We start from the raw sequence: 27,847 nt of genomic DNA on the forward strand, positions 1-27,847 counted from the left end.
TGCGTTTCTAAGATATTGGTCTTGCTCTATTACCACACTGACCATAAATCAAGACACTTACAGGGTAGACGAACCCAGCCAATTTGCGCACACTAATTACTTAGGGTGTTAAGTATTTGCTGAATGGCACTAACATTTTTCAAAGAAGTGATAGAGTAATAGGTCGTCTGTATCAGGGTGGAGCAAGGAGTGTGCCTATGTGTTGATGCTCTTGTTGCTTTTTATAGCAAACTATCTCTCTGCCCAGCCCTATAGCTTCTGTATGTTGTAGTTATCTGTCCCTCACAGCCAATCCCAGCAAAAAAAAAATAAAAAATCTCCAAACGTGAATAATGGGCACATGTGATGTATGCGTGTGTGTGTGTGTATATATATATATATATATATATGCGTCCCTTTTTCAGGACACTGTATTTTAAAGATAATTTTGTAAAAATCCAAATAATTTTACAAATCTTTATTGTAAAGTGTTTAAACAATGTTTTCCATGCTTGTTCAATGAACCATAAACAATTAATGAACATGCACCTGTGGAACGGTCGTTAAGACACTAACAGCTTACAGACGGTAGGCAATTAAGGTCACAGTTATAAAAACTAAGGACACTAAAGAGACCTTTCTACTGACTCTGAAAAACACCAAAAGAAAGATGCCTAGGGTCCCTGCTCATCTGCGTGAATGTGCCTTAGGCATGCTGCATGGAGGCATGTGGACTGCAGATGTGGCCAGGGCAAAAAATGGCAATGTTCATACTGTAAGACTAAGCCCGCGCTACAGGAAGGACAGCTGATCGTCCTCGCAGTGGCAGACCATGTGTAACAACACCTGCACAGGATCGGTACATCTGAATATCACACCTGCGGGACAGGTACAGGATGGCAACAACAACTGCCCGAGTTACACCAGGAACGCACAATCCCTCCATCAGTGCTCAGACTGTCTGCAACAGGCTGAGAGAGGCTGGACTGAGGGCTTGTAGGCCTGCTGTAAGGCAGGTCCTTACCAGACATCACCGGCAACAACGTCACCTATGGGTACAAACCCACCTTCGCTGGACCAGACAGGACTGGCAAAAGTGTTCTTCACTGACGAATCGCTGTTTTGTCTCACCAGGGATGATGGTTGGACTTGCGTTTATCGTCAAAGGAATGAGCGTTACACAAAGGCCTGTACTCTGGAGCGGGATCGATTTGGAGGTGGAGGGTCTGTCATGGTCTGGGGCGGTGTGTGTCAGCATCATCGGACTGAGCTTGTTGTCATTGCAGGCAATCTCAACGCTGTGCGTTACAGGGAAGACATCCTCCTCCCTCATGTGGTACCCTTCCTACAGGCTCATCCTGACATGAACCTCCAGCATGACAATGCCACCAGCCATACTGCACATTCTGTGTGTGATTTCCTGCAAGACAGGAATGTCAGTGTTCTGCCATGGCCAGCGACGAGCCCGGATTTCCATCCCATTGAGCACGTCTGGGACCTGTTTGATCAGAGGGTGAGGGCTAGGGCCATTCCCCCCAGAAATGTCTGGGAACTTGCAAGTGCCTTGGTGGAAGAGTGGGGTAACATCTCACAGCAAGAACTGGCAAATCTGATGCAGTCCATGAGGAGGAGATGCACTGCAGTACTTAATGCAGCTGTTGCCACACCAGATACTGACTGTTACTTTTGCATTATTCCATTTCTGTTAGTCACATGTCTGTGAAACTTGTTCAGTTCATGTCTTAGTTGTTGAATCTTTGTTCATACAAAAATGTACACATGTTAAGTTTGCTGAAATTAAAAGCAGTTGAAAGTGTGAGGATGTTTCTTTTTTTTTTTTTTTTTTTTTTTTTTTTGCTGAGTTTATATATACCGATCAGCCACAACATTAAAACCACCTGACTAATATTGTGTAGGTCCCCCTCGTGCTGCCAAAACAGTGCCAACCAACATCTCAAAATAGCATTCTGAGATGCTATTCTTCTCACCACAATTGTACAGAGCGGTTATCTGATGGCAACATCCATCCATTTTCTCCCGCTTATCCGGGTCCAGGTCGTGGGGGCAGCAGTCTGAGCAGGGATACCCAGACCTCCCTCTCTCCAGCCACTTCAGCGAGCTCTCCCGGTAGGATACCGAGGAGATATAACAAGATATAATGTTTCCAGGTGTTGGGCCACTGCTGGCATATGTATACTAAAGAGAAGATAATGCTTTTCTCTAGCATGTGGTACAAAAAACATTTTAAACATTATTTCAGCATGTGCTGAAGATGTCTTACAAGATCAAGGAAGTTTATATACAATGACAGTATGTTAAACAGAGTTATTATAGCTGTGTCAGTTTCAGGGCAACAAATGCAGCTTGATACTCGATAACAGATGCTTTGTTTATTTTGTTTGAGCAGTGCAGTAATTTGAATGTATGAAAAATATGATAGGCTACCATTTTTGAATGTATGAAAAATATGATTGGTGGGTGGGGTTTTACAAGTTTTTACATTCATCCCACATACTATTCTCATTAATTCTCAAATATCCATTCAAATATCCCCCCCCTCCCATGTTCCTATGCCCATGGGTTGCTGGCTTGTAGATCTGTTTTGAGACAATAGATTCATTTTTGATTGTCTTACTTGACAGTGTTCTAACCCAACATATGTTTTACCCAACACATTTGATTTAAGAGTCACATAAAAGGTTTAAAGTTCATATGGTGTACAAAGTAATTATCAGTGGTTGTTTGTTTAGATATGTTAACGTCACCCAACAGATATGCCACTGTAACTGGAATGAAAATGAACTCCGAGAATGACTTTTAGCACAGATCTTATCAAGCATGTTTCAAAATATGTGCATCACAAGACCCAGTAAGTGAGGAGGCCAAAGGAGCAAATTTGTAGAAAAGATTTACTGGGTGGTCTTTGTCACCATGGCAGCCTACAAGTCATAAAGCCATAAAGGTGTATCGTGTAATTTGCACACCTGTTAACAACACTGAGAAGTCATCTGGTTGGAGAGGACTATCCTGAATTTCAGTGAAGCATTTTACTGTCTGAGCTCAATTTTTATTTTGTTATTTTTTTGAATGAAGGTTGTGATTTAGGTTTTAGTGAGGGGTTTAGTGTGAAGCTAAAGATAATATTTTTTAAGGCATGATTTTTACAGCATTCTTTTCTGTTAAGCTTCTTTGAAACGATGTGTGTTGTGAAAAGCACAATACAAATGAGATTTACTTGATTTGATTTAGGGCTATGATTAAATATTTACTATATTAATCTTACACAGTAACATTACCATAGCAATTGCACAGTTTGACCATAACACCGTTGCTGTTAGCCTTTTCTTGCCTGCTATGCTGCTAGAACCATTCAAGCAGTTAAACATATACTGGGATTCAAGGACAGATTACGGTAACCAGTTTATTTGGAGACCCTTCCCTTTTCTTGTAACTACAAAATGTCCAAAGTTAAGGGACATTACATCACAAATATTAGAAGTCACAGCTGCAAGATATAACGTTTCCAGGTGTTGGGCCACTGCTGGCATATGTATACTAAAGAGAAGATAATGCTTTTCTCTTTACATTTAATTTATTTCAATTATTAATATATTGTATATTTAGAATGGTTAATGAACTAAAATGAATGGGTTTGCTAGATTTTATTATAGAAAAAAGGCATCCTAGGAATTAATATCATGGCTGAAAACAAGTGCTTGGCTGCATCTCAATGTGCCTACTTATACTAAGCACTAAAAGTATGTACATTTTATTATGGAAATGTTCATATTTTTTGAGTGTGTAGCAAAGGAGTATGCATATATGGGGACATACTATCATGTCATAAAATTGACTCTTGAAACCAAAGACCCCTTGGTCACATTGTTAGATGCATCCTTTCACTGTACACTGACCTGTCAATCTTCCTGTTACAGTTATAATGATATTCACGTTCCTCATTTCATTTTTACTATCATTCATTCATTATTCCTCATTCCATTTCAATTACACTACCCGACAATGATTCCTATCATATTGGAGAGAAGAAGCAGCATGTTGTTGAAGATCTGCCTACTGTGTCTGTCTTTCATGTGGAGATATGTTTTTATTTGTATTTTTGCTTATTAATTAAATTTTTATTTTTTTATTAATTTTATTTATTTATCACACATTATACATTTGCACATATACAGTGAAATTCTTTTTTTTTCACATATCCCAGCTAAGCTGGGGTCAGAGTGCAGGGTCAGCCATGATACGGCACCCCTGGGGCAGATTGGGTCAAGGGCCTTGCTCAAGGGCCCAACAGTGGCATCTTGGCAGTACTGGGGCTTGAACCCCTGACCTTCTGATCAGTAACCCAGAGCCTTAACCGCTGAGCCACCACTGCCCAAAGCTTAGTAATGTGTAGTTAATTCAAGCCAAGCTTATCTCGTTTCCTATTATTGTCTCTATTTAATATGTGAAGTTCACAATGTTTTGCAGATGAAATATAACATTGAATTGAATAACAGTAAATCATTTTGATCCAGCTGAAGATGTGCTCTTATGATTTATGCAGTGACGTAGTCAAGGGTGGGCTGAGGTGGGCCTGGGCCCACCCAAATTAGACCCAGGCTCATCCAGAATATTAGAGATTATTCTTTGACTTCAAATATATATATTTATAAAATAGTTTAAAAAGGCATACATTTTGAAAGAACTGTTTGAATGTGCCGCTTCTCTGTTGTTAAGTAAAATTTGGTTAAAAAAATAAATAAAAATGGGGCGAAAACATGGCCCATCCATTTTTATTGAGGCCCACCCAAAGGTAATTTCCTGGCTAAGCCCTTGGATTCATCATCAGCTAAAGTAAAAATAAAGGATTATCTACTTTACCTGAATGTTACACAAAGTCAGAAAGACAGAACACTTGCATGACACTGTGCTGGATAACTTTATTTGTTGTTGTTTTCTTCTTTTTCTTTTTTTCTTTTTGTTTTTGCCAGCATCACATCAATACAACAGTCCCTTGAAAGAGAATCTCACCTTCGCTAGCCTATATTTCAGAGATTCATTAGCCTAAATAGCAAAAATAAAATGAGAACCGACAATTGTGTTTCAGTTTTTCTCAATTGCTAAGATACATTTCCTGAAACCTATAAGTACAAAATCAAAACTACAAAGTCAGTTGTTAAAACCTCAAAATTTTAGAACATAATCAAACTATTCAAAATTGTACTATCATTGATCAAATTCAAACTTTTATCATCAAATGGCTCACAAAACGATCAAATACACAGAATCACTGAACATTCCTTACACACTCTGGGGTGTTTTAAAAACAACACAATAACAACTTCTGACTTCAGTAAATAAAAAATTATAATAAATTGAGCAAAACAAACACTGTAAACTTCAAAACATTTCTGATTACAGAATGTTAGGACAGATTGTGCAGTTTTATGATAGATTTTTTCTTTTCTTTTTGTATTGTTCTGAAGAGCAAGCAAGAAAAAAAAAAAAAAAAAAGATAGTATATTGGGAAGAAAGTCACATTTATTGTGCCTGAGCATCTTGCTGAGAGTCTGGGTCAGGCCAAAGAGCCTCATCAACATTACATGCAATGTCAGCCCTGGCCAGGCAGCGGGGGAAGTACCCCCTAGTATTCTTTATCCATCCATGAAAAGAGTCTAAATCAATGTCATTACAAGCATGCTCTATTGCTTGTAGAAGGTTTTCTCACTGGTGAGGATTTCTATCATATACTTTCCACCGACATGCCAAGAAGAACTCCTATAGGGGTTTGAGGAACAGGGAATTTGAAAATCGGGGGTTGGCAGTGAACCAATGATGCACTACATCCGTGCAGTGGAAACATGGTCTCAGATTACAGCTTGACTGTTGAGACTGTTGGCAATCTTTTCTTGCTGTAACAAGCGATCTCGGAGATCATCAAGAAGTGTCAGCAGATGTGCGCCTTTGTATGGGCCCAAGATGGCACTGCGGTGGAGTACTGTATGTTGGATAATGGCAGCACACATTGTTACACTCCCGCCACACTGACCCAGAACATCCACATTTGCCCAGGGACCAACAATGTTCTGCCCTCTTCTCCTCCACCTCTATCTCCACATCCTCCATCTCCTCTTTTCCTCTTCCTCTTCATACTCCACCTCTCCTATTCCCTTCCTCTAACTTGACCTCTTTTTGAATTGTTGAAATCCATTTTTCCTGTTGTCCTTTTTTATACATCTTGGGACAACATTCTGATTGGTGTGAGAACAATTTTGCTTAAAGGGATAGTTCGCCCAAAAATGTATTATTATTATGTCTTATTATTTACTCACCCTCATGATATCCCAGGTGTGTATGACTTTATGTCTTCACCAGAACACACACACACACACAAAAAAAAGACTTTTAATAACTAATGGCTAGAAAGGAAGAGACTGTTCACATAATTCATTGAAAATGTCCTTCATTTGTTGGTTTCTTCCTTACCTTGTGGGGCGTGCAGCATTTCACTTTTAAAATTGAATCAATGTCATGGCTGTAAACCTGTAAAGATTACCATAATCTTAAGAATTTAGTCCTTTTGTAGATCTATTTTAATTAAATAATTTACTGCAGTTCTCAATGTGTCCTATCTTTTTGACTTATGGTCTCCCCAGTGAGCCACACTCCCCTACATAAGAAAACAGCATCATAAGAATGACTGATTTGTCCACAGAGTGGACTTGTGAACATTGAGAACAGTCTTGCTGGAGAAATTACGCAATTGTCTTTATAAATGAGAAATGAGCTGGCATTTAACACATTTCAGGGAACTTTGTAGGCATAGCATTTACTGTGTATTTTTGTTCTTGTTTCCTCATTATGCTTCCTGTTTTGTGCTAATAACAAATAACAATTGACAAACCATTTCAATGTAGTTTCAAATAATTACATGGGTTGCCAACAGAAATTCCACTCTTTTCACTTCAATACTCAAGAGAGAGAAAAGCTTAACATGCCTACCTGCTTCTATTGTGTGGAGAAGGAAGCTGGTGTCAGTTGGTGCCTTCCTAGTCATTATTTATATTAATGTCATATTAATAAATGTATCACGTGTTTTTAATAGAGTCTGAAGGCAAACATGGTTGCTTGGTTATAGGAACGATCAGAATATTTTTTATTTTATTTATTTATTTGCTTTTATTCCACCCATTTTATCTATGGAGAACATTCACACATCCAAACATGCCATTTTCAGAGCAGGGCTTTTTTTTTTTTTTTTTCACTGCCAGTTGATCCAGTCCATCCTTTGGTCCACTATCAATAGCTAAGCTTTAGCTATTCAAGAAATTCTGCATAAGTTATTGTATAAGTTATATTGTAAACTCATTTCTCTTCCTCTATCAGCATGCACTCTTCTATGCCTTTGTTGTTGATATTTCTATAGTGATGTATTAATGTTGAGCATTCAGCTCAACACTGAATGACTTTGCATTCATTCACAGATAAGAGTCAAAACTTGAAGTGCCCTCCTCATTTGGATTTATGACCATCTAATGCAGTGCTGTACGTCAGGCCATTGCTCTAGAACTCCATTGCCTTCATCCTCTTACTGTGTTTGTCTGAATGCCAACTCTGTTCAGTCCGTATCACACAGTACATGACACTCAAAGTGGAAGATTTTGATAATACATTTGAATGTAGTGTATAGGACATTCAGAAGACAAGAAATTAGGTCTGGAGGACCTAAAATATTCTAATTACATGGCAGTATCTTCAGAAAATATATAGGTGATAGAATAACCCTTAATGAAAGGATGTTCATAGCCTCATAAAAGGATAATGTTCAAGCTTTGTTTTCTATCCATAGGTGGCTAGCATAGAAAAGAATTGTAAATAAAAGTTTATCTTTTCATTTCTTCTGCATCATCAGTGCCAACAAAAACATTATGAGCCATCCATCTGAGCTGTTTGCTTTTATGATGTTTTGCTGTGGCTACTTTGGCAATGGGGCATGCCAGTCAACACCACATCTTGGCATGGCAAATTTTTTATCTGTTTGGCTAATTCCTGTGAATACAAACTTGGAGTGTTCACAGTTTTCTTTTTTATCAGTGATGGTAAAACAAAAGACCAGTGTTTCCATGTCATCCTTGGCAATCCTCACATTTTCCAAAGTGATAAGAAGGAAGGGAGTGTCAGTAAAACTACATGATACAGAGTAGAGTTTGAGCACTGAACTCTCAAGACATTCTTTAAAGCAATATCAAGCAAGCCGTTCTCAGTGCAGATATTAGTGGTTCCCACCCTCTTAGGTTTTTATGAGGTATGGAATGGATCAGAGCAATAAAACTTTGACATATGTCACCATGTTACTTTTTTATTTTTATTTTTATTTTTTACTGTTTTCCTCTCATTGGTTTTAATTTCACATATTCGCAATGCTTCATATTTGAGTCTGCAAACGTTATATACCTATAAATATATCTATAAAAATGACTACATTTGATTTAGTTCAAAGCAGGAACCCTTTTAGGGGCTCATAAAATGCATCTAAGTTTTTTTTTTTTTTCTTACCATATAGAGTGAATTTCTTACCAATGTTTTACCTAGAATTCACAGAATGTTTCACAATAAGGTGTGTTCTAACTGACCTACTCTCAATAACACCCTTAACTGTATGTGCTAACATGCCAGTCATCAGGATATGACCATGCTGGGGTGAAAGACTTGTGTGATGGAAATCCATCCATCCATCCATCCATCCATCTATCTATATGAAGTTAATAAATGTAAGTTCAGGAGGAGCACGCCCATCTAATCTTCCAGTTAATTGCCAGCATATAAAAGCAGTCTGTTTGACCTTTGGCTGCAAAAGCAGCCCCAAAATGTTCAATTTACCATCTGAAGCACTTTGTTGGATTTTGCAAAACATCTTTGCTCCAATCTACATCTACAATTATGCTCCCTTACCTCGTCCATCTTCTCGATGATTTTCTCACCATTTCCCCAAGCTATTTCCCCCCAGCAGCTCACTTATAGACTGTCCAAAAAGTTTTCAAAAAGCTAGGAGTCCCTCTGTCCTCTGAAAAAACTGCAGGCCCTTCTACATCTCTAGAGCATTATCCTTGACTCCTCAAACTTCCAAGCCTCCCTTCCTAAAGACAAAATAGATAGGATAATCGCTTTCTCCCCTCAACTGCTGGAATCAACCCATTGCAGCAAACGCAACCTACTCTCCCTGTTGGGCCACTTAAACTTTGCCATGTGCATAGTGCCTCAAGGACACACTTTATATATCCCACCTACTGTCTCTCGCCTCATCTATCCAAGGTCTAGACAATCGTCTGTCCCTAAGCTCCTCCTGCTGCGCTGACCTGAATCTCTGGATCATGTTTCTCCAACGATGGAATGGGCTGACATTCTTCTACAGTGGCATCCTGTCTAGCCCCTCCAATATTTCCCTCTTTACCGACGCCGCTCCCTCCGTGGATTTCAGAGGTTATTACAAAGGACGCTGGTTCGCTTCAAATTGGCCGCCCGAGTTCTCTGTTCCCACACCCTCTGCCACATCCTTATCCCTCTATGAGCTTTACCCCATTGTCATTGCTGCTCATTTATGGGGACACGAATGGTCATCTCAAAGCATCATATTCCATTGTGACAATATGGCCACTGTCCAGTGCATCAGCAAAGGCCATTCAAATTCCCACAAAATCATGCCCCTTTTAAGATGACTTATTTGGTTATCAGCATGTAATCAATTCATCACTAAAGCTGAACATATTCCAGGTCATAAAAACCAAATTGCTGATGCTCTGTCTCATTTTCTTTTCAGAAATTAAAAGCATTGGCCCCAGATGCGGACCAGACTCCGACCCCAGTACCTCCCTATTCAGTGTTGATATTCCTATAACTCACCCATTTAAACATCTGCATTCCCTAACCTTAGACTCCATCATTAACGCAGTTTCCCCAGAACCCTGAAATCATACTGGACTGCGTGGGGAGCTTTTAAGAAATTCCACCTAGCTTACAATCAGCCTTTTCATGAATTCTCCTTACTCTCAATATCCTCATTTGTCACTTAAGCCAAGTAAAATCTATCCAACCTGGTACCATCAGAGTTTACCTTAGCGGCATCCAATTTTTCTTCAAATTGATCTTTGGCCAGCAATGCCCCACTATAGCAAATCCACAGATCTCCCTCCTAATCAAACTAAACCAGATTGCCCCGACTCCAGACAGCCCATAACAATCGAAATCCTTGAAAAATGCCTGACTTTCCGTTCTTTGGCTTCCTCAGAATTTCCAAACTAACCACTAATCCAAATTCAATCCAGCCATCCATCCAACCTTCTCTGACCTCCAAATATTAGACCATGATACCATCCGCTTCTTCAACAAATGAAGTAAAACTGATCAATCAAAAAGGGGCCATTTCGTCTACATTTTCAACTTGCCTACCCCAATTCATCCATATCAATCCTTGTCCATCTTCCTGTCTTCAAGAAGCACCCAAATCTCCTCTCCCCTTATCCCCCTTTCATAGATGAAAAACATAGCCCAGTATCGAGACACTGGTTCCAAAAAAAAAAAAAAAAAAATACGTCCTCACCCGTTCCGGTTTCTCAGCCCATATGCTTTCCTCACACTCTTTCCGCATAGGAGCTGCAACCTCTGCCACAGAGAAAGGTCTTCCCAATCACCAAATCAAACAGCTTGGGAAATGGTCTTCAGATGCCTTCCATTCATACATCAGAACCGATATTGCACACATCAAGCAAACACACCTAGCCCTTGCCTCGTTTTAATTATCCTTTAATTATGCTTCCCCGCCAGCTTTTCGCTTTGACCTCTTACTTTGGAAATCTGGTGGAAATCTGACTCTCCCGTTCGAACGCAGAATGAGCTCCCCATGATCTGATCCCATTCGAATCACAGTGTGTGCCCTCCCATCCGGATGCAATGTAGGCTCTCCCGTTCGAATCGCAACATGGGCCCTCCCGTCCGAATACAGTGTGAACTCTACTTTTTTTATAACTCGTGGGTTCCCCATTTCTGATCGCAGTGTGGGCCCTCCCATTCAAATGCAGTGTGAGCCCCTCGTTCTGAATGCAGAGTGAGCTCCCACTTTCTGAAACGCTGAGTGATCCTTTTGTGCTTAAATCATTGGGATCTCCCATTCGGATTGCAGTTTGAGCTTTCCCCATCTGAGCGACTCATGACTGGAGGTCAGGACCTCGTCACCAAAGGTAGCGGGCCCCCCGCACTCTCCGCGTTGAAGGTCCTCACTTTGGGGGTGTGTTAGAAGCTCTACGTGACTCCTGTCATGGTTCCCGCTCCCCACTATTGGGTGGGATTCTGCCTGGGTGTCGCCGGGCCTGCTCCTTTGGGTTTAGAAACCTTCACTCCTTCTGTGACATTGGTGAGCTTCACGTTTCCTAATTCCTGGACTCTCATGTCGGGGTTGCGTGATTCACTTTCAATATCAAATCCTCCAGTTCGAGCTAATACTGCCGCAGCAGTGCCGCGGCTGATACTGCCGCAGCAGTGCATTCCCCACTTTCGAGACCACTGCGACCATGCTTCTTTAAATGTTAAATGCCGATACAGCCGCCGCAGTTTTTCTATCTATCTTTCTATTGTCTGTCTGTTTGTCTGCCTGTCATCCTTTGCAGGGCTCGATCAAGCAACATTCTACTTACTGGCCCTCAGCTCATATACTGTGTATAGGTTCTGATTTGTTTTGTACAAATGTAAAATTTTTCAAAATGTAAAATGTATAATTTTCTCTTATTTTGGATTGAATTCACTCAGAAATCAAATAGGGTGAGTTCCCAAATAGGGTGAGTCCTTGCTGAATCTTTTTTTTTTCAACTCATCCATCAACATGGAGTGATGCGCCATTGCAAATAAACTACATGTTAATGCAAATGCTCCAAACTGATGCAAATTAAGCGAGACCCAAAGCGGTTCTTAGCTAAGTCTAAATTAGGAAGTATAAAAATAGGAAGTTACTCATTGCCCAGATTTTCATAATGGAATCCTTGACAAATTATAACAACAGACCTACAGTTTGGCGTAAACCACTTGTGTCATGGATTCTAATATAATGTATAATTAGTGTGATTTTAGTCTTATTTTTTACACTTGCATTATTTTACTCCTATACCAAATAATAGATTGAATTGCCAATTAGCAGTTATGCAATGTGTTTTATGCGTTGTGTGACACAATGTACTGATTTTCTTTTTTTTTTTTTTTTTAATTATTTATTTTGATGGATGAAAATAAATTAAATATTGAACAGTAACCTACCATTGATTGAACACTGGGGTCTCTATATATAGACATAACCTATTACCAAATCAAATCAAATCACTTTATTGTCACACAGCCATATACACAAGTGCAATGGTGTGTGAAATTCTTGGGTGCAGTTCCGATCAACATAGCAGTCATGACAGTGATGAGACATATACCAATTTACAATAACATCAAATTAACACAACACAATTTAAACATCTGTTATACACATAATTACACTCAACAGTATACAAATAATAACATACACTGTACAGTATACAATACGCACTATATAGATACACATTATTCAATAAAAATAAAAAATAAAAATATATAAAAAAGTATATATATAGAATGTACAGTATTGTACTGTATTGACATTCAGGCTGTCGGTTGATAGTCAGTTGTTAAGAGAGAACATAATATAATAATAATAATATAATTTATGACAGTCCGGTGTGAGATATAAGAGTAAGGGTAATAAAGTGCAATGCTGATGTATTTTGATCGTGGGAGATCAAGAGTTCAAAAGTCTGATTGCTTGGGGGAAGAAGCTATCATGGAGTCGGCTGGTGGGGGTCCTGATGCTGCGATACCGCCTGCCTGATGGTAGCAGTGAGAACAGCCCATGGCTCGGGTGGCTGGAGTCTCTGATGATCCTCCGAGCTTTTTTCACACACCGCCTTGTATATATTTCCTGGAGGGAGGGAAGCTCACCTCCGATGATGTGTCTGGCAGTTCACACCACCCTTTGCAGTGCTTTGCAGTTGTGGGCGGTGCTATTGCCGTACCAGGCGGAGATGCAGCCAGTCAGGATGCTCTCTACAGTGCAGGTGTAGAACCGTGTGAGGATGTGGCGGTTCATTCCAAACTCCCTCAGCCGTCTCAGGAAGAAGAGGCGCTGATGAGCCTTCTTCACAACGACTTCAGTGTGGATGGACCATGTGAGTTCCTCAGTGATGTGGACACCCAGGAACTTGAAGCTGCTGACTCTCTCCACTGGTGCTCCATTGATGGTGATGGGGCTGCGTTCTCTGTCTTTTCTTCTGAAGTCCACCACAAGCTCCTTTGTCTTACTGACGTTGAGGGAGAGGTTGTGCTCCTGACACCAGTGTGTCAGAGTGTGCACCTCCTCTCTGTAAGCTGTTTCATCATTGTCAGTGATCAGACCTACCACCGTCATGTCATCAGCAAACTTAATGATGGTATTGGAGCTATGTGTTGCCACACAGTCATGTGTGTACAAGGAATACAGTAGTGGGCTGAGAACACAGCCCTGCGGGGCTCCAGTGTTGAGGGTCAGTGATGAGGAGATGTTGCTGCCTATTCTAACCACCTGGCGTCTGCTTGACAGGAAGTCCAGGATCCAGCTGCACAGCGAGCTGTTTAAGCCCAGAGCCCGGAGTTTCTCATCTAGCTTGGAGGGCACTATGGTGTTGAATGCTGAGCTGTAGTCTACAAACAGCATTCTCACATTAGTGTTCCTTTTTTCCAGGTGGGAGAGAGCAGTGTGTATTGTAGATGCAATGGCATCATCAGTGGAGTGGTTGTTGCGGTAAGCAAGAGAGAGTGGCAATAGAGAGCAGATGTAATCTCTGATTAGTCTCTCAAAGCATTTGCTGATGATGGGGGTCAGAGCAACAGGATGCCAGTCATTTAAACAAGTTATTTTTGATTGTTTTGGAACAGGCACAATGGTGGATGTTTTAAAGCATGTGGGGACTACAGACAAAGAGAGGGAAAGGTTGAAAATGTCCATAAAAACACCAGCCAGCTGGTTCACGCATGCTCTGATGACGCAGCCCGGAATGCCGTCTGGGCCCGCGGCTTTGCGGATATTCACCCGTCGGAAGGATCGGGTTACATCCGCTACAGAGACGGAGAGTGAACTAACCTCTGTAGCTTCAGCCGCGAGAGCTCTCTCCGCGAGGGCGGTGTTATTTCCCTCGAAACGAGCATAAAAAGTATTTAGCTCATCCGGTAGAGAGGCAGCGGTGTTCATGGCGGAGTTTTTATTCCCTTTAAAGTCCGTGATGATGTTAATTCCCTGCCACATGCTTCTAGAGTTGGTGGTGTTAAACTGTCCTTCAATCTTACTCCTGTACTGGCGTTTTGCGGCCCTTTTCGGAGGGCATAACTGGCTTGTTTATGCTCCACGTTCCCGGAATTAAAAGTGGAGGTCCGCACATTAAGTGCCGCGCGAACATCGCTATTGATCCAAGGTTTCTGATTCGGATAGATTCATACAGTTCTGGTCGGAACGACGTCCTCTACGCACGTTCTGATGAAACACATTACGCTATCAGCGTAAAGCTCGATGTCGTCATCAGAGGCAGACCGGAACATCTCCCAGTCCGTGTGATCAAAACAGTCTTGTAGCGTAGAATCTGATTGGTCCGACCAGCACTGGATCGTTCTGAGGGTGGGTGCTTCCTGTTTCAATTTCTGCCTGTAAGCGGGCAGAAGCAGAATGGAAGAGTGGTCCAATTTGCCAAATGGTGGGCGGGGGAGGGATTTGTAGCCATCCCGGAACGGAGAGTAGCAATGGTCCAAAACCCGGTCCCCTCGTGTGTTGAAACTAATGTGCTGGTGATATTTTGGTGCGACTGATTTTAAACTGGCTTTATTAAAGTCCCCGGTCACAATGAACGCGGCCTCAGGGTGCGCGGTTTCCTGCTCACTTATAATCCCATACAGTTCCTTGAGTGCCCGGTCTGTGTCGGCTTGTGGGGGGATGTACACAGCAGTGATAATGACCGCTGTGAATTCCCTCGGTAGCCAGAATGGTCGACACAGAAGCATAAGAAATTCCAGATCAGGAGAGCAGAAAGACTTGATAGAATGTACGTTCCTCTGATCACACCAGGATTTGTTGATCATAAAACATACACCACCACCTCTGCTTTTACCTGAGAGGTCTTTCGCTCTGTCCGCTCGGTGCACGGAGAATCCCGCGGGTTCAATGGCTGAGTCTGGAATCTCCGCAGACATCCAAGTTAGGCAGTGTGTTAGGCAGATAATGCAGCAGTCCCTTGTATCTCGTTGGAAAGAGATCCGCGCTTTCAGCTCGCAGAGCTTGTTATCCAGAGACTGAACATTTGCCAGTAGAATAGTGGGTAGCGGGGGTCGATTTGAGCGGCGTCTTACTGTGATGAGAACGCCGGCTCTGTTTCCCCTTTTCCTCCTGCGTTTCCGCGGCCGTACTGCCCAGACAAAGGGCTCCGCTTGTGTGTTTGTAAACAGCGGGTCGGCATTGAGGAATGTGAAGTCCGGTTTACGGTGTGAGATTGCTGAACCAATGTCCAAAAGTGTTTGTCTGTCGTAGACAATAAGGCAGACAACATCCAAGACAAAAAACATAAGAATTGTGAACAAAACAAACAAACATTACTATGTTGTGTCGGAGCTCGCAACGCAGCAGCCATACTCGGCGCCATCTTGAGTATTATTTACTTTGATGGATGAAAATAAATTAAATATTGAACAGTAACCTACCATTGGGTAGCACTGGGGTCTCTATATATAGACATAACCTATTATTTGTGATTATAGTTCCTATTAGGCCTACATCACATAAAATGCTATCAATATCCATTAGAATATTAGTGGACTATAATTGTTCCCAAAAATAATATTGAATATTGTTGATGTTGAATAATAATAATAATAATAATAATAATAATAATAATAATAATAATAATAAACTATTAGCTATTTTGCCTTCAATAAGCATTTATGTCACCTGTTCTGCTTCACACAGTTTTATTGAATGTAGGTATCCTCCCTCCCGGAGGCGTATTTAATTCGCTGAACGTCAAAGACTTTTTGAAACCACCTGTGGCGGATATGTCCTCTGAAGAAATGCAGTCTGTTCAATAAAGCCACCGTGATAGCGAACGTAAAAAACCCTGCGTACGAAGACATTAGGAGCTGAAACATCTTCTGATACGGCATCTTTTTTTCAGTTATTTATTTGTATGAACGTCACTCAAGTGAAGAGCTATGTTACTGACACATCGACTATTCGTCTCAATATTTATTTTGACTTCAGGTAAGCCTGCATTAAGATTTAAGGTTTGGCTGCGTTTGTGTGTGGTGATTTGTTTATTTTAGAACTACGATAAGTATATTTGAACAAAAAGACAACTTTTGTAGACTAACCCAATGATCAAAATTTAAGTGTGGTGCGCGTCCACGCTGTTTTTAAGGACCATGGACAGTCTCGAGCGCTGGACAAACCCAAGATGTTTCCCTTTTATTACATTATAATGCATTTAACTCGACATCTGCTGAGAAGTGTTGTAACAGACAACATTTTTCCCAGGCAAAACAAAATGTGAGGCACATTTGAATTTTCCCAAGATACTGAGCAGATCAAATCGTTGGATTTAAAGCGGGATATATGATCCGTATCGTGCTGTTTAACATTTCTGGCACTCTGTTAACATCTTTTATAATATTTTGTAGGCCACCTATGTTGTCGAAATTCGTAACTCTCTGATGTAGGCTGTGTCTTAAAATCTAGTGAGCTGCCTAACTAGCGAGCATTTTGGGGCATGATAGGAGCGTTCAGCGTTGTATTTTATTTTATATTATTGTGCTTCTCATCCTTTGCGTAGGCTATACATTTTAAAAGTTATAACACAGCTTTTTTATGTGAAAACATAGCAATCTTTCATATGTTTAATGTGAGAAAGGCACGTTTAGTACATAAACCGTTATACAAGGATCATAAAGGTTTTCTTTTCTTTTTCGGTTCGTAACAGTTGTAAGTTTCTTTGTAATTTTGGTATTTTGTGTGGTGTAAGGTTTGGTCTCTTGAGTGAGTCACTGCGTCACACATCGAAGTATGACTTTGAGACTCTCAAATGTTCATTCACGCACACAAACACACACACACACACACACACTCGCGTGTGAGTGAGTCAGCACTTAGGGGATTGTGAACGTCACATTCTTTTGAGTTTAGTACCAGAGAAGTTAGCTATCACATTTCATTTTCTTTATTATTAGTTTTTTCTTCTTCTTCTTCTTCTTTTCCTTCTTTCCTTTCAGGAAGTGTCCTTTTGTATCGCAGGCAGCGCTGAATATGATTTCAACACCAATGTAGACATTTACCTTAATACTGATCTGACTCACTGATGATAGGTTTATAACAAACATTTCACTCAAAATCTAGTTCATGAAAATATCGTTTAAGGCAGACAAAAGGCCTAGTTGGACACATTAATGACTGTGAGTCACAAAAGGCACTTTTGAAATCAGTAAGCAAACTTGTGAAAACCAGTCAAGGCTTGTTTGTGTTTCTAATGAAGTAAGTCTGCTTGTGAAGTTCCAGGACTACAACGGACGAAAGCCTGAGAGCTTGTCCCATCTTTCTGTTTGGCACTAAGTCCAGCTGTGTCCCACCTGTGGACCCCTCAGAGACAGAGATGAGGTGAAAGAGAGAATGACAGGATGACAGAGAGAGGGGAGACAGGAAGTAATAGGATTTGTAGGAGAAGGGAGTGACCAATGCATATCTGACAAGATGAGAGAGGGGGAAATGAAAAACATGTGTGGTACTGTCAGTGGGAAAGTATGAGTGTGTTCGAGAAAGAGAGACGTAGATAGAATACATCTTTCTATCTACAGTTACTCATAACCATCATGTGTTTCATACTACTGAGCATGGTCCTGTGAGGTTCTGAAGAGATACTGTGACCCAATGAACTGTGCAGTTGATGTTTCATTGCCAGAGATTTATACGTGTGAGATATTTGTGGATATGAGCTTCATTTTACTTGGTTAAGAACTTCAACATTTTCATGAGTAGGGTCTAAATTCCCCTGCAGTACCCCCTGGAGTGAGTTATTTTTGCACATGACACTGCACAGCCAGTAGAGGTGGGCAGAGTGCAGACAGGAATTTTTTATTTTATTTAAATTTTTGATTTCTTGTCATAAAAAATAAATAAAAAGTGCAGAGTGCAGATGGGAATTTTTTATTTTATTTTAATTTTTGAGTTCTTGTCATAAAATTTATATATATATATATATATACTGTATAATATAGTAAACATGTGAACAAATGGGTTATGTCTGCTGTACTGTATTTGTTTTATTTATTTTGTTTATATATAGCTATGAAAAAACAAAACAAATGAACAAATAATATCAGCGGTCCGGTTTGCTGATGCACTGTTTGACATCTTAGACATTGTGTGTGTGTGTGTGTGTGTGTGTGTGTGTGTGTGTGTGTGTGTGTGAGACAAGCGCTAATATAAACAGACTTGGATGCGTGCATCTGATAATCATGCTCGATCAGCATGTGTTCACTGTGAGTATAAGAGTTTTAAACTGTTATCATGGTGCTTTTGTGATAGTTTGGCTGTCTGTTTTTTTTTTATTTATTTTTTTTTTTACATAAAATAAACATACAGTATGAGTATGAGTAACTGTTTGAGCAAATATAAATTACAGACGCTTGACCAGCACAGCCTGTGTTGGCGCAAAAGCCAATTTGAATCTGGCAGCTTGTAACGTAACTGGCTGTTGCAGAATCACATATGTGTGACACTACTTTATGGGGCCCAGTTACTAACTGTCACATTTGTGTGAGTTGAAAGGGTTAAAACCTCAACATGACATTTGACTAGAGTCAGGCTGAGGTAATGAAGCTGCATGTCTGATTATGTGGGGCAGAGCTCAGAGGATTATGGAATTAAGGATTATGGAATGCTGGCCTTTGTTTTCGGAGGGTGCTGTAATGCATGCAAAGTGCTGTAATGCTAATCTTTGTGTCTGAGGGATAAAGCAATATAGTTAATTGATAAAGTCTGGCTTGTAAATCAACTGCAAGATTGATTTAATGTGAGAAGATTTCTCACATTATATAAATGGATATACTTTTCCTTATGATTTTCCTTGTTTTCAATAATTCTTTTTTATTTTAATACTTTTAAACTGCTTCTCATTACTTCTCTTCTCAGTCTGTCTCATGTTCTGTTGGATTAGAGGCAGTAAATCTTCCCCTTTAATTGGACAGCATCCGCTGACTGTGCTTTAATTGGATAGAGTGTGAGCTGGTCTTCTGGGTCCTAGCACAGGAGTGCTGCTTCTGGGAACCATCTGTTACCTAAGAGCCTTTGTATGTAAGGGAGAGTAAGAGAGAGTGTGTGGCATTATAATGAGTTCTTGTGTCTGCCTATGGCAAAATCTACTTCAAAGAGGAGGGATACACACAAATCTAAATGATTTTAGAATTAAAGTTAAATTTAAAATGTAAATGTAAGTAGATTTTACATTTCTTAAGAAAATGTGAGAGGTGCTTTCCCGTGAAAAAAACTTGACTTTGAGAGGTTGATAGTGTGCTGCTTACTGGCCCAAGTCAAAATAGCACAACCTAAGTCTCTGTGATACAGGGGTCTTTTGATTTGGCTCGGGTCCCTTCTTCAGTGTAAGTTTATGGAATTTTTTCACCCGTTTTATTATCCACCAGGCAAAAATAGCAAGTCTGATTGCTAAGAAAATTAATAGCACACCTCTCCCCAACAAGCGGCACAATTTGAGGGATCATTCAGATATCAAGCAGTGTGGGACGAGATGCTCACTGAGGTATAGCCTAAATACTGTTGCCTATACATGAGTGATTCTTGAACTTTGACAATTTCAGTCTGATCTCATGAAATGTATGTGAACATGACAACATTTTTGCAATTCAAAATTTATGTGCTGTATAACACATTTGGCTGCAGTTTTCCAGTGAAATGTCAAGCTGGAGGCGCCAAAAGCGAGTAAAATGATGTCGTATTCAGACCAGATTTTAAGGTGAATTTTTGATATTTAAAAAAAAAAAAAAATGGCTGGACTTGAACTGCAGTCCTCTGACTCAATGTCCAATGCTCAGGTGAGCTACAGCACAAGCTATATGTGTTGGAATAAGTGTGTATACAGTATGTATGTGGGTCTGTAGTACAAGCATTAAAATGCATTTTTTTTTTCAAAAGATGCGTTAGCGTAAAAGTGTGTCGATATCATAAAATAGCAGGGTCTGAGTAATAGAGTAATAAATAAGTATTTATAAAGTATTTATAAAGTCAGCTATTGAAGTCATGATTTGAGAGAAACTGAAACAAACACAGTTGTTGTAGTGCCTCTAGTGTTAATTTCAATTGGAAACTGCAGGGAATTGTACATGGAGACACATATAACAAGTTTTGCAAAAATGTTTATAGAGTCACGTTTTCACTTTGAGATCAGGTTGGACAATTTCATTTATTTTTTTAAATGTCTTTTATGTATAGATTTAACTGATTTAGCCTTTTCCCAGACCCAGACTTTTAATTTTAAACTATAAAAATCCATTATTAATATATAAATTATTACATGTTTAAAGCTATGAGAATCTAAACGAAGAATGAAATAAACCATTTCAATATTTATTGTTTGAAAATTATTTCAATTAATTTTTCAAAAACTATGAATGTCCCACAGTTAGGCCATCATTTCCACCACACCAAACAATTTTGCCCCTAATAAAGGTTTTCTAAAGTTCGTGTGCTTGTTAACCAAGTCGAGAAAAGTGTTAGTGAAGAGCATGCTTGAGAAAAAATATGAGACAAGTGATGTGACAAATATTACTTGTAAGTAGAATGTTTTTTTTTTTTTTTTTTTTTGGATGTCATTCCAATCAAGCTTTAATTTTGCAAGATTATGCAGTGTGAAAGTATTATTAAATTGTGTGTATTTACTAGGATACATTAAATGTTACGTTAGCTATGAAATGAGCCAAGGCAAAAGAGTAGGCAATTTGATATCTATATGAGTCACTTCCATCACAGTCATTTCTACCACAAAATTCTATTAAACAAAGTACATTATTTGAGCATATATACTGTACATGGCTACATCATGTTGGTTAAAGCAGTTTACTATTTTTGATTTGTTTGAACTGTTCATGAATACCCCTTTACAGGCCACAAGAGTCTTTTCTTTGTGTGGGCCTTTGTTCCAAGCCTGACTACAGCTGGTTTGGCTCAGTGCAGATTGCGACCTGGCTTCAGTGCCATGACCTTATTGTTTTGTTCTGATATACTGTGGATAGACCAGATCCAATTCAGCTTCAGTTATAATGTGGATGGCAGGTGCCAGGCTGAGGGCAACACTCTTCCAATCTGCATAAAGAAGGTTTAGGGAAGGCATTCTAAATATCAGTCATGTAGCTCCAAATTCTACTGATATTTTGAACACAGTAAGGCCACACTGGGGGAGGAACAGACTAAGTGTGGGAGAGTATTCCACTGCCCATGAAAAAGAAGGAAAGATAAGATATAGGAACAACATGACAGATGAGTAAGAAGTGAGGAACAGTAGCTTAATACCGACCGATCACTGGAACACCTCTGCTTTTGAAAAGTGCCACATTAACATGTGTCTGTTTTGTGCCAGAGAAAATGTTTATTGTTCTCGAAAGCTCGTAAACGACAGATAACATTGTGTTCAGACTGATATATTTGTTCCACTCACACCCTTGCTGTGAAATCTGGGAATTTCACTTCTCTTACAACTTTTGTTTAATTCTTAATATAATGAAATGATAGAAATGTAAGGTACACACTTATGTCAATTGCACTCATTATCTAGTTCTGATCTAGTTCTGTTCCAGGCTCAATAATATATGCAGTGTTGACACTGCTAAGCAACCATTACCACAAAAGACACTGCTAAGCAACCATTACCACAAAAGTATACAAAGCAATACAAGTACTTTAATTAAAACCAGAAACTCAAATTTGGCTTTTGGCTTTGTTAAAAAGCCCCTTTTCGTACCAAACAAAAATATTTGCTTGTGCTATGGATGAACAAGCCTGAAGTGAATGGAGAAAGATAAGTAAACAGAGAGAAAGGGCAATCAGTATATGTCAGAGAAAGTGATACTGGTTTTTGTGTTTATGAGCGAGAGAAAGAGGGAATAAATAAGGGTTATGTATGTGTGTTTATAGAGCCAGGTTGATGGATGATTGTGGTTGTGAGTATGTGTGTAAATGTGTGGAATGGGGTCGGATGGTATGTCTGCAGAAGGTGGTAGTTAAAGCAGCTCCCAGCTGTCAGGTTTTTCTGCTTTGAAGTAGCGAGCCACAACTGCAGAAGAGTCCAGCCTCAGGGCATCTTAGGTCTCCCCATCAACCCCCACAATTTATTCTCTCTTTCATACTCTCTGTCTCTCTCAGACACACACAAACATATACACACGCAAGAGTTTCGCTAAGAAATTTTGGTGCCGGCCAACATGTCTGGTAATGATAAAGTTCACCAGACAAATTGGAAAAAATACAGTCATCTCATTTCAATATATATTTTGTGCTGTAACACAGTGGAGTATGCATAATATGTGATTTTAAAATGGTACAGTCAAGTCAAATGAACAATAAACATTTGTTCATTATCGCTGCTTTTCTGTAAAAAAAAATGGCAGTCATGGAATTAGCATCTAATTAAAAAAAATAAACATTCAAAAGTAAAACAGAGGGCAAATCAAAAATCTAAACTGCAATTTGCCACACATTTTTTCATTCATTCACAAAGAAATATTAAAATAACAACAATCATTAGGTTATGTCATACTGTATGATTTCACACCTTGGCTAATTTCTTTCTCATTATTTTTATTACTATTTTCCTCCAATTTTACATAGCACAGAAGCATTTTGCTGTGTGTTGCATTTCTCTACAGCTTGAGATGCACATAAGCCAACCTCTGTGGCAGCAAAGAGCTGTCATCAAGATATGTCACGCTGAACACTTGTGGTATCACAAGTGTGGAAGGTTGCTGACGCTTCGTGTTAATATTTTCATCTTACATTGTGTCAGACAATTTTTTAATTTGTCAGATATGGGGAGGTTTTAACGGTCAAAAATCTGTTTGTAACTGAAACCCTGACATACACACACACACTGTTTTTAGCTGTAAAGGCTGTAACACAGTGAAGAGAAATGCATAGTTTTTAAACTGAACCCACCAATACAACCCCAAACATAAACTTAACCACCAGTGGAGTAAAAAGGTAATGTTAGAGGGAAAAATGCAACCTCTGTATCACGCTCGTCACAAATTATACCAACGTGATTACTTCCTGGTTTCAATGTGGAATCTGAGCCCAGGCCTCCCACCTGTAATGTATACAAATTTAATGTTAAGAAAAAGCATTAGAATACAGTATGTTGTAATGAACATTAACCAAGATTAATAAATGATGTCAAAGTATTGTTCATTGTTAGTTCATGTCAACTTATGTAGTTAACTAATGTTAATGAACACAACCTTTTTGCAAAGTTTTACCAAATATTTGAGCACAGAATGCTGCAACTGACCACTTTACTTACAGGACTTACTGTACATTGTACAATAACAACATACTGTGATATAATATATAATAGATCTTATTATAAATTGAAGTTTATTGCCATAGAGTTTGTAAATTTGGTGTGTGTTTCTGTTTGAGAGGAATTGAGACAAGCTTCAAAGTCATTTTATACCTGCCACGCACGCACACGCACGCAAGTACGCACACACGCACACGCACACACACACACACTAGTTTAGTAATAAAGGTCTTTCTGTACATTGCATTAGTGGAATTTGGTTAGAGGAGAGGGTGTTGAGACACTGGCTACTCTGGTAACAGAACAGAAATGACTACTATACCTTTGTGCTGATTTAATGAATATTGTCAGCATGTAGTTGAAATTCTAGGGAGACCTCAACAATTGCATCTTGTGAACCCTCTCTGCAGACCAGTACTATTTAATTAGATTAAAACATTTTTTTGACCATACGTTAGTTGATCATAGACCATCACAGCTTTTCCCTTCAGCTGTCAACCTGCTGAACTCAGTAGTCAAGGGCTACCCCACCCCCCACCAACCAAAAAACTGCTTTATTGCACATTCTTGCCCTTTCTTAATACTACATAACTCTTTCCACTTGCACAAAGTACTATTCTGTACTTCCCGTAACTACAATAACTTTACGCCTACATTCAGTATATTTACTTATATAAATAAATTAAATATATATATATATACATATCACTATATGCTACTTACTATATATAGAAATATAGATACATGTGTATATATGTACCATTTTGCACATTTCACTTCTGAACCACTTTATACCTCATACCTTACAATGTCTCTGCACTACAATGTTCATCTGCACTATTCTACATATCTACCTCCTTCACAACTGCACTTTACCTGCATTCTGACCCAGCCTAGCTGGGATATGTAAAAAAGAAGAATTTCACTGTATATGTGCAAAATGTATAATGTGTGATAAATAAAGAAAATTATAATTAAATTATAATTATAATTATAATTAATTATAATTAAATTATAATTATTTATTTTGCACTTCTGGTTGGATGTTAACTGCATTTCATTGGCTCTGTACTTGTACTGTGCACAAAGTTTAATCTAATCTACTCTAATCGCATTTGTTTTAGGCTTATTACAATTCAATAGGAAATGTTGATCATTGACGATTGTTATTGATGTTCAAATAATTTTTTTTTTTACCACTACCTGAACAGCAATGCCATAAACTCGTTTTCCTAATTAAATAATTTTATTGTAAAGCTGTTTTTGATGTAGAATTGTTTATATTAATGCTTAAATGGAAAGAAAGTATTTAAATTTTGAAGAATTTTATAGTAATATATGCTTAGGACTATCATAAACTATTTGATATTCATCGCTCTGACATGATATTTAAATTGATATAAAAAATAAAACAAAGTTCAACCATCTGAACTTCTGCTCTCCTGACATATAGATTTGTGGAAGATTTAACTGACTTTTCACTGAAAATTCCACTAAGATAACGTTTGACCTGACCTCTGCTCTGGTCAGAAGTGAAGTCTTAAGTGCACTTTGAACCAGACAGTCCTCAGTCAGACATGGTTTTTTTGTGTGCGCTTTGAGATGGAACGGGACCTGACGTAGGGTGACCATACGTCCTCTTTTTCCCGGACATGTCCTCTTTTTTGGACCTGAAAAAAGCTTCTGGCCGGGATTACAAAATTGGCTATAATTGTCTGGGATTTGGCTTTCTTCATATTGACGTGCAGTTAGGACTCTCATACATTCTGTGTATTTGAAACTCCGCATTAAATACTCCTAATTAGGCTGGATATCTCGGCTGCCACGTCATCAAGCACCGTTGAAGGCCATCTCAATTGTGAGGACACTTGTGAGGCAGCCTCGTTTCGCAGCCTTCTTTGCCATATCTTGGAGGATGCATTGGGTGTATCCTTTGTGGCCTTCAATCACCAACAATTCTTTGCACATGTCCCAAATTATTTAAAAAAAATTGTAGAAACGAGTTGCATGACCGCGGAGGCGGAAACCTTTATACCGCTGCTTACTTTTTTTCTTTCACTCTTCAAATTTTTATTCACATTTGCACCAAGACTATATGTATAAAAATACAAAATGCAAGTAGTTTAGACAATACAACAAATCAGAAGATGCAAAGCACACACACACACACACACAAAAAAAAAAAAAAAAAAAAAAAATTCAATTACTTGAATTTGATAAGCTTTAAAAATGTTTATAGTTTTTACAAGTCTAGGGTTCTGTTTTTTCATATTTGAAAGGGTTTAAATATAAATTCTTAGATCAGTGTTACAAAATGTATCATATAAAGGCTTATTTGAGCGACTATAGCTTTGTGAATAAAACATTTTGCTAAAATAATTAAGGGATTAAGGACATATTTCTCGTTTTCTGAAGTATATGGGTTTCTAAACAAAGTAAAATCACATGCACTAAGCTTATGGTTCACCATGCACACTTACTAGACTGTCTCATTCTAGCATTGAGTGCTGAGGAGGCTAGCCTACAGCCTCAGAAGGACTGGTCTAGGAAGGACACAGCCTTACTAGGCTGCAGCCTTCCATTTGAGAAGCACCTTAAATGTGCACTTATAAAAAAATATAAGTGCTTTCTGCGCGCGCAGCCTCGCACTGTATGTGTGTAGGCAAAATGTCACCAGATGTTCTCTGCTCTCTCAACCAGAATCAAATTTTTTTTTGACTTTGAAATATACTACTTATCAGGGAAACGTAAACTAATAGGATGGATAAAATAGACCATGATTAAAATTTTACAAGCCCCTTCCTCTGATATATGTAGTACAACCTCTGTACTTGACCTGTAAAGCTGGTACTTCAATGCTAAAAAATTCTGAATATACAAAATCAAAAAAAGAGTGTCCTCTTTTTGGACAACCACAGTATGGTCACCCTACCTGATGTAACCCACTCATCTCTTGTGTCTGGAAAGGATTAGCAAGTAGTAGGCTAATCACCCTGAGTTTCTTGAACTGCCTTTAGGAAAACACAAAGTATTATTTAAAGGTGCACATAGTTATTTTTTGTTGATGTTGCATTCTGGTGGATCTTTAATTTTAAAGAAGCCTTTTAATGCTACTTACTGTAAAGCCACAGGGAATGCAGAATCCAGCACAGTTTATTAGATTGTGAGCAGTGTGTCTATCATTTATATCGGCAAGTCTATCATTCCACATAAATGTCTGCTTTAAGCCATCTCTATTAGCTCTCATCCACATTTGCTAAAAAAAAATGTGGGATATGGCTCACATAATGATATTTAGTATCCATGGAAAGGGATCCATTCAGCCAACAGCAATATTTAGTCTGTGGACCATACCGGTGTCTTGAAACACAGCCAGATCTAATACATATATCAAAAGTACCAATTTGTGGGTCATATAAAACATTTATTGACAAAACTTTACACCACATCTTTTGACAGTAACTTCATGTTTCAAATTTTACAATCTCTTCTTTAACTTGGGTTTTTATCCACAAAATGTATTACTGCATGATTTGGCTAATCACGTCCTTAAAGACTGTAGTGCATTAAAAACTCGGGAGGTGTTGAGATTATCATATCATCATCCCATGATCAAGTCTATAGACATTTTTTTTTTTTTTAATTATTACAAAGGTTCACTTATTATAAAAATTGTGAGTTGCCTCCGCGTCTGAGACAGTCAATCCTCACATCTTATCATGTGTCTTGTTGAGTGCGTTACCATGGAGACCTAATGCATGTGGAGGCTCATGCTATTCTCCGCGGCATCCACGCACAACTCACCACGTGCCCCACCGAGAGCGAGAGCCACATTATAGCGACCACAAGGAGGTTAACCCAACGTGACTCTACCCACCCTAGCAACCGGGCCAATTGGTTGCTTAGGAAGACTGACTGGAGTCACTCAGCACGCCCTGGATTCGAACTTGGGACTCCAGATGTGGTAGTCAGCGTCTTTACTTGCTGAGCTACCCAGGCCCCCTTAAAAGTAGTTGTTGATGTATTTTGCACAGAGTTGACATTTGTAAATGACAGTGCAGACTTTTTTTGCGTGTCTGTCAAAACTCCATTAAAAGAAGCAAATAAATCCTGTCATAATACACTTACAAATACCATATTTCGTACATAATTTGAATTGAGTTGTGCTCTGTTCATTTTCTGTTGTTCAACTCAACTGTTGGTGGGGTAGGTTTTATGTG

The 27,847-nt window shown here is 39.1% G+C and overlaps 1 protein-coding gene across 2 annotated transcripts in view; it reads left to right on the forward strand.

The window, feature by feature from the left end:
• Positions 1-16,109: 16,109 nt before the first annotated feature.
• Positions 16,110-27,847, forward strand: part of LOC127450814 (mucin-5AC-like) — a 51,270-nt gene continuing 39,532 nt past the window's right edge. For both annotated transcript variants that reach the window (XM_051715194.1, XM_051715195.1), the window contains exon 1: positions 16,110-16,315. In XM_051715194.1, the coding sequence (XP_051571154.1) occupies positions 16,267-16,315 (49 nt within the window). In that variant the 5' untranslated portion in view covers positions 16,110-16,266. The remainder of the gene's footprint in view (positions 16,316-27,847) is intronic.

This window comes from Myxocyprinus asiaticus, chromosome 13 (genome assembly GCF_019703515.2).
Source record: "Myxocyprinus asiaticus isolate MX2 ecotype Aquarium Trade chromosome 13, UBuf_Myxa_2, whole genome shotgun sequence".
NCBI classification, from domain to species: domain Eukaryota; kingdom Metazoa; phylum Chordata; class Actinopteri; order Cypriniformes; family Catostomidae; genus Myxocyprinus; species Myxocyprinus asiaticus.